At 35.3% G+C, this 8,767-nt stretch overlaps 1 protein-coding gene across 1 annotated transcript; it reads right to left on the bottom strand.

Annotated features, from left to right (window-relative positions):
• Nucleotides 1-8,007: 8,007 nt before the first annotated feature.
• Nucleotides 8,008-8,745, bottom strand: LOC147391123 (pentatricopeptide repeat-containing protein At3g53700, chloroplastic-like). Its single transcript, XM_086459007.1, has one exon. It carries the CDS (start codon nucleotides 8,743-8,745, stop codon nucleotides 8,008-8,010), a length of 738 nt encoding a protein of 245 aa, XP_086315133.1.
• Nucleotides 8,746-8,767: the final 22 nt, after the last annotated feature.

The raw sequence follows: 8,767 nt of genomic DNA, 5'->3' as shown, positions 1-8,767 counted from the left end.
TTTAGTCTTATGAGATTGACTTGATTAATTTAGATTAGGGTTTTAATTTGGGGTTTTGACTTTAGTCTTATGAGATTGACTTTAATACTTGACTTTAGTCTTACTTAATTGACTTTAATTTTGACTTTAGTCTTATTTAATTGACTTTAATATCTTGACTTTAGTCTTGATTGATTGACTTTAAATTTTTGGAGCACCCCCCTCTATTATATCTTTAATTCTTTGGACCCCCAAATGAAGGGGTCCTTAAAGAAATATCTCACAAACCCTCAACAATTTTTCATGAGAGTCCGATTGATCGATTTTTTTAGTTCAAAATTTTAAATTAATTTCATTAATGTTTCACTTTAATTATTTAATATTTTATTTATTAATTTCGAAAATTTTAATTATGAAAATTGTGAAATTACCGTTTTGCCCTCGGAGAGGACTTTTCACGTTTTAAGTCGGTTTTTAATGTTTTAGGATCTTTTAGAATCGATTTTTCATAAGGAATTCAATGGAACTATTGGTTTGTGTCATTTATGAAATTTTTTGTGTGAAATGGATGTGAACTTTATGAGGGGCATTTTCGTAATTTTGTCGAATTCTATTAAAATTGGTGAAATGATTTATTTTATTTTGATTTGTTATTTTATGTATTTCAGAGAGTTTTCCTAAACGTAATGTAGGCTCTAGAGTTTTTTTGAGGTTAGGGGTATTTTGATAATTTGGTCAAGTTTTAGTGATTTTTATCATGAAGTTTTTTTTTGGTCTGCAAGATAATGATTTCTATGTTTCTGGAGTCGTATTTTCCTAATGTAGCGTGGTTTCTAAGGTTTTGTCAATTCGAGATACCTCATCTGGATTTCTGAAACACATCTGGTAACAAAATAAAGCAATGGAATACACATCCATCATTGTGAATCATTGCGATCGGGTTGACGAGTTGATTAATCAGGCGGATGCAAAAATGGGGTGTCTACAGATGCCCCTCTTTGCAGAGGGTTGAAGCAAACTAGATAGCAAATCTATTTTGGTAGATAGTGCGATATCCGAATGCCAAAGCTAGTGACAGTTCATTTTACAGCCTGATTTAGCAATTCGTCAAGGTGTTCGGATCCTTGAGGGTAAAGCTCTCCCCGAATCAAAAAATTGTCAGGTCCTTGAGTACAAACTCTCACTGACAGTGTCAGATCCTTGAATTTTAAAGAATTCTCCCTGACTAAAAGAACAAATGTGCAAGTGTGTGCACTGTGTGAAATTGAGTAAAATCTGAGTAAAACAAAACTCGAGAAAATTTGAATGATATTTGAGACAAATCTGAGCAAAAGTTGGGAGAAAGTTAAATGTCCTACTCTACCTACTCTAGGTGAAAGAGTAATGAATTTATATATTTTTGAGAGTCTTATTCTACCTACTCAGAGTGAAAGAGTAATGCACTAAATTTTTTTTGGGAAGTTCTACTCTACTTACCCGGAGTGAAAGAGTAATGAACTATTTTTTTTTTTTTTGGAAGTTCTACTCTACCTACTCGGAGTGAAAGAGTAATGAACTAAGCTTTTTAGAAGTCCTACTCTACCTGCCCAGGGTGAAAGAGTAATGAACTAATTTTTTTGGGAAGTTCTACTCTACCTACTCGGAGTGAAAGAGTAATGAACTAATTTTTTAGGAGTCCTACTCTACCTGCCCAGGGTGAAAGAGTAATGAACTAATTTTTTTTTTTTTGAAAGTTCTACTCTACCTACTCGGAGTGAAAGAGTAATGAAATTTTTTTTTGGGAAGTTCTACTCTACCTACCCGGAGTGAAAGAGTAATGAACTATTTTTGTTTTTTTTTTTTTTGGAAGTTCTACTCTACCTACTCAGAGTGAAAGAGTAATGAACTAAGCTTTTTAGAAGTCCTACTCTACCTGCCCAGGGTGAAAGAGTAATGAACTAATTTTTTTGGGAAGTTCTACTCTACCTACTCGGAGTGAAAGAGTAATGAACTAATTTTTTAGGAGTCCTACTCTACCTGCCCAGGGTGAAAGAGTAATGAACTAATTTTTTTTTGGGAAGTTCTACTCTACCTACTCGGAGTGAAAGAGTAATGAACTAATTTTTTTGGGAGTCCTACTCTACCTGCCCAGGGTGAAAGAGTAATGAACTAAATTTTTTTTTTTGGAAGTTCTACTCTACCTACTCGGAGTGAAAGAGTAATGAACTAATTTTTTTGGAAAGTTCTACTCTATCTACTCGGAGTGAAAGAGTAATGAACTAATTTTTTTGGAAAGTTCTACTCTACCTACTCGGAGTGAAAGAGTAATGAACTAATTTTTTTGGGAGTCCTACTCTACCTGCCCAGAGTGAAGGAGTAATGAACTAATTTTTTTTTGCAAGTTCTACTCTACCTACTCGGAGTGAAAGAGTAATGAACTAATTTTTTTGGGAGTCCTACTCTACCTGCCCAGGGTGAAAGAGTAATGAACTAAATTTTTTTTTTTTGGAAGTCCTACTCTACCTACTCGGAGTGAAAGAGTAATAAACTAATTTTTTAGGAAAGTTCTACTCTACCTACTCGGAGTAAAAGAGTTATGAACTAATTTCTTTCTTTTTTAGGAAGTTCTATTCTACCTGCCCAGGGTGCAAGAATAATGAACTAAGCTTTGAGGGAACAAACGGGGGATTAACCTCGCATTTGAATTTTTTTTTAATAAAAAGTTGGATTTTACGAAGGTCCGGTAAACATTTTAACTCTCTTTGAATCTGAGGAGTTTTCAAAATTGCTATCAAGAGGGTAACCTTTAATTCAAAGTTAACCTTATCCTTTGGGGTTGAAATTGACCAGGCATCAGAACAAAAATGCCCCTAGTTTGACAAGGAACATTACACTGGGGATAATTGAACATAATTTGAAAATACATGCCCTTAGTGTAAGGGGGGAAACTGTACTCTTTAGAAAAAAGAAGTGCCCTTGTTATGAAAGTTTGAAATCCTTGATTACCGCAAACGCAATAAAGGTTTAACTTTTAATTTTAACTTTTTATATTGAAGATTTTGAGTCAGGCTCAAAGAAATTGGAACAAAATATTTCTTTCTGAAATTCATCATAGAATTTGTTCTTTCTCCCCGTCGGTTCGCTTAGGGACATGAAACTCTTCAGATCAATCATAGACGAGATACTTGTATCCACTGAGTCTATATTTGGTTCAAACTGGGTATTGAAACTTGATCATTCGAACTTCTGATGTTTTGGCTCGGACTACCTTTTCAGCTTCTCAACTCAACGGAGATTTTCTTTTATTTTTTGATAGCTCTAAGTTTTGCCTAGATTGCCTATTCAGGTTTTCAATCTAGCGAACATGCTCTAGTTTTTGCCTAGATCGCCTTTTTAGGTTTTCGATCTAGCGAGCTTACAATTTTTTCTTTTTTCCTTGCTTTGATTGTTACCAAGGTCATCCTTTCAGATTTTTTACCTTGCGAGCTTGCCTTAATTTTTGCCTAAGTTGCCCTTTTGGGTTTTCAACCTAGCAGACTCTTTTTTTTTCTTCCTGTCTGAACTTTTGGAGTTGCTGTCTGATCATGCTTTGCTATCTTCCTTAACTTTTCGCACGGTACTTAGGAGGACTTTCATGGGTAAGCTTAGGACTGGGTATAAAAAGAAAAGAATTTTGAGGCTCAAAAACCCAAATGCCCCTTGTGTGGCATTTTCTTTTAAATTATTTTCTTTTTCCTTGACAATTTTTTCTTTTGAATTTTTTATTTTTAGATGTTTTCTTTGTTGGGGAATCTATTTTTATTTTTTATTATTTTGATGTTGTCGGGCCTGAAGTAATTTCTCAGGTTGCCTACGTACCCCAGAATTTTGGGATCAGACCAAAACGTAGTTCGGATTTTCCCTCCCCTAGGTTAGGTGATCGGGCTGAGAAAGAAAAAGGCATCATTTTTTTTTTGAAAAGGCTGCAAAGGGCTGAGAAAGGAGATAATGAACTGGGTAGCAGGAAAATTGATTCGACCAAAGATGGCCTCCTTAAATGTAGTATCATTTGATCCGGTCAAGGTTAGTTGACTCTGGTAGTTCACTTCCATCATGATCTTGAAGTCTGACGACTTTTCCAGATAGTATTTCCTTAATGAATGAATTTCTCCAATTGGGTTTAGACTTTCTCCTATAGTCGAGAAGGAGTGTTCAATTTTCTTTGAAGTCTGATAGTTAAATCCTTGACTTGTAAATGATGAGCTTTGACCTTTTTGTCAAATGCACGGGTGACTCTTCTTAGATAAGCTTGCACATGGTACAGGGCTTTAACTCGTTTTCTTCGATCAATTTTAATTCTTCATACTGCTGACGGACCCAATCTGTTTCTAACAAATGATTTTCCAACAAAACCCTGAGAGACGAAATTTCTATTTCAATTGGCAAGACTGCTTCCATGCCATACACTAAGGAGTAGGGAGTAGCTCCAGTAAAGGATCGAATTGTAGTTCGATATGTCCATAGCGTGAATGATAATTTTTCTGAACAATCTCGATGTGATTGACACATTTTCCTGATGAAAGTCTTGAGACTCTTATTAACTGCTTCAACCGTTCCATTGATCTGAGGATGGTAGGGGGATGATTTGTGCTTCCGGATCTTCAACTTTAAACATAGAGTAATGATTTATGTTTTAAAGTACGACCCATTATCAAATATCAGTTCAAAAGGTACCCCCATATCGACTGATAATATGTGATTTGAAACTCAAGATGTAGTAAGGATAGTGCTGATACATTTTATAACATCTTCTTTGATTCCATCGATATAGACGAGTATCTATTCCGTGTTGAACAACACCCAATCTTGTACCTAACATACCCTCATATGATCACACGAACAAGTCTTTTGAAATTTCTGAGTAAATTCATTATCCCCTCGTGTTCCTTTAGGGATAAGATGGTTTCTATTTGAATCTCTTTATGAATTATTTTTTGTTTCGAGGTCAAAGACCTTTCCTTTCTCGATTAAAGGTTGGGCCCGACTCTTATCTTCTTGTTCAGAAACGAAATCTATCAAATTATTAGTTAATTCGTTAATGCGCTCGAGGTATTCAAAAATTTCCTTTATCCGATCAATTTCAGATGGGGCAACAGACACCTCTATAGATTCGATGAACTAACTTGACTCAATAGGAAATAGTAGACTCAATCTAAGGAAGACATGACCTTGCTGGAAAAAAGGACTCGAGCTAACCCAAATGAATCATGAAAACTTAAAACAAGTACCCACACGAGTTTGATTAGGACTGAGGACTGAGATATTGCTTATAACCGGTAGGATTGAAACACTATGATCTTCAAAGAACAACTGGACGATGTTGAGAAATTTTGAGGTCATTTCTGACTGTTGATTTGATATTGACGTTTACTCTAACTGACCGGATTTACAACCCTAGCTAGACGATAGACGATTGAGCTTAGACACAATGATAACCCTTAAACCTCTTTGAAGGTGAATTTAACCAATTTCAATGTCACCCCCTTGATAACATTTTAAATGAACCCTGAGATTTTATTGAATTTTGTGCACCAATCCATTAAACAATTCATCCATTCAATGATTATTCAGAAGGAAAATAATTTTATTGTACTCTTGAAAATAATGTTTTTATTGAATAACAATTTTCACAATTCTGATTATTTTTTGTAATCATTTTCTTTTTAGAAAAACATATTTTGATAATTTTACAAGGTCCATGCAAAAAATAAATTTTGGTAAAAAAACATTTTTCAAAAATTTTCCATGCAAAAATAGATCTTTTGTAAATCATTTTTCCTTCATTTTCTTTTCTTTTGGAAAACATTTTCTTCTGGAAAACATTTTTTCTCTGAAAACTAGTTTTTTTATTTGGAAAGCATTTTCTCTTGAAAAATCTTGTTCTTATGAAAAACATTTTTTGGAAAACACTTTTTCTTAGAAAACATTTTTTCTAGAGAACAACACTTTTTTTGGACAACATTTTTTTTAAAGAACACTTCTTTTTGGAAAACACTCTTTTCTGGAAAATATTTTCCTTTTTTCTTTGATAATTCGATTTCCATTTTGATTTAAATGGCTCGGTCCATCATGATTGTTGGATCGAGATGGACTGGGTCATTATTGTAAAAAGAATGGATTCTTTATTGGGTCGGTGCACCCATTTTAATTTCCAGAAAAATATTTTTAATCCTTGGGGACAATCATACACTCTGATCTCATCATTCACATCATTCCAAAGGTTCCATTCAATAAACAACCCGGGAATACCCACGACAAGTTCGAGTCGTGACCTACTGGGAAGGTTTCTAGACTCTAGGCTTACTACGTGCAATGCATTTTTATCTGGCCACCTTTGCCCAAGCACACCTATATACCTTTTGATACATGGTGACTTGGTTTGATATACCGTATAGGTGATAATCTAAAACCTCAACTCACTTCTCTGAAGCCAAAAACAGCCAGTTTGATCTCCAGTTGAGAGGTGGCGCACAATGCTGAGCAAGGGCCCACTTAAATACCTCTCGTCTAGAATAGACATAGTCTATCCCCCTCGTACAGTAGGGTACAGTGGGACAAGATCTTGCTTAGACACCGGTTTTGACCAAGAAGTGCAATTGATATACTTAGATTATCTTTTATAACTACGGGTACGAGTCAAGAGTTGTAGCTTTCATAAATGGTTTGGCATCCCACGAGGGGACCGACCACGTACTAGTACTACGTTGGCAATCGGGACATGTGACTGTGTGGCTCACAATAAGTCAAAGGCTCAGGTCGCTCCAGCTTGGGTACATCAATATACCTCTCAGAATCACCTGATCAGACGGTATTGATGCCCCAGTTTGATATACCCTAAGGTACGTGATTGGAGTTGTGGTTTTCATGAATGACGTCGCATCTCCAAAGAGATCGGGCCACGCACTAGTGCCACGTTGGCTATATGGGACGTGTAAGTGGATAAAACAGTAAACGTGTATGTGGTGTGTGCAAAGCAAGGTGGGGTGTGCCCGGGGCCTTTTCCAAACACTGGGTCATAAGCCAGATCATACTATTAACATATAAACCATAGCATCGAAATCAAAATCAGGGTATGTACATCAAAATTAGGATCATGGCATGTGTATGAGATATCACGGCAAAATATACTATCAAATCAATAAATGAATTGATTATCAATCAATAGCATGTGATCAAAGTATTAAAGAAGGATGGATATACCTTGGGCATCAAAACATGGTCCAAGGTCAATAATCAAGATATATACCAATCAAGATCAATCAATAGCTTAGTTAAATTGTAATTACCCACATATCACGGCAAAATGACCACCAAGAAAAAATCGAATATCACATGGTATACTACGAGTTTAACTAAGGAGATTTTTCCAAAAAAAAAAAAATTTAAATGGTCCAATCGGGGGTCACTTTTGACAACCCGAAATAATCAGAAATTTCAAGGGATTTGAAAATAAAACAATGATTAATGAGATGAGCAAATTTTATTTTTTTTTAAAACTATTTGATACATTTTTTTTTTAAAATCCAAACGAAATAAATTTACCAGGTAAATTTTTTTTTTTTTAAATAACAGATTTTAAAAAAGAAATGTGTTGCTACCACGTTGGGAGGTCAAAGGGGTTTAAACAAACTTAATTCACTTTTTGGTTTTTCCTTTTATAATGTTGCTGCCAACACACCTAGCATACAACAATTTTTTTAAAACTTCTTTTATGTTGCTGCCAACACATCCAAAATGTTGCCAACAAACACAACTCTTTTATTTTTTATTTTTTTTGTTTTTAAATGTTGCTGGCAGTAACCATGCATGACTCACAACTTGTAATTCATGGCTCACAACGCATGCAATCACTCTCTTTTATATTGTTGGCAGCAACCATTTTTTTATTCAAACAAAAACAGAAACTTTCTTTTGATTGCTTGCAACTCACGTGCATACATCTCCATTCTCAATGCTCCATCCATATTTCCTTCTTCGATAAATCATTGCATAAGGGTAGTAAAAGTTCTCTCATCGTGGACCAAACCATAGGTCTGACATCTCTTCCATCATCAAAAAGGCAGGCCTAATCTGATGAGCCCTACACAAAGCCTTGATCAAAATATTGAAAATCGAAACATCAGGTCTAACACCTCTATTATTCATGGTAGAGTTCACAGACTCAACAAGTTTTAATTTGTTTCCCTCGACAACAATATTCAACAAGAAATTAAACATAAATGTGCCTGGTTGTAACCCGAACTCTTCTTCCATCACTTTAAGCACACCAACAGCTTCATCAAATAAATTGAATTTTGTATAACTTTCAATGAAGGTAAGAAATGTACCTTGGTTAATCTCAACTCCTGAGAGCTTCATCTCCTGCAGGAGACATTTCATCCTATCGAAAGATCCCACCTTTCCAACTTGTCGAAGGATCTCTTCGTATATGGATGAAGTGGGTATGAAATTTGGCTGCTTTGAGGCCCAATCGAAAAGCCGAAGAGTGTTTTCTGGGTCTTTCTGATGGCGAAGGACACCAAGGAGATCTTTTGAAGTGAAATTTTGTGGAATTTGATGGATAGGAGAGGAAGATAAGACAGAAAATGGATTCAAATTGGAGTCTGGAGATATAATGAAGTCTTTGTGATGTTGGAGAGAATCCAAGGAAATTAAGCTTGATGGGTAATGTGAGAGATGCTGAGATGGGTGTTGTGGCTTTAGGGGGAGAACCCATGGATATCTTTTCAGAGAAGAAGAGAAGGCCATTGTAGCAATTAAAATAGAAACA

The sequence above is a fragment of the Akebia trifoliata genome, chromosome 11 (genome assembly GCF_017979445.1).
Source record: "Akebia trifoliata isolate Shusen 1 chromosome 11, ASM1797944v1, whole genome shotgun sequence".
In the NCBI taxonomy this organism is placed as follows: domain Eukaryota; kingdom Viridiplantae; phylum Streptophyta; class Magnoliopsida; order Ranunculales; family Lardizabalaceae; genus Akebia; species Akebia trifoliata.
Note: the sequence above shows the minus strand (reverse complement) of the source record. Positions and strands in the feature narration are given on the sequence as shown.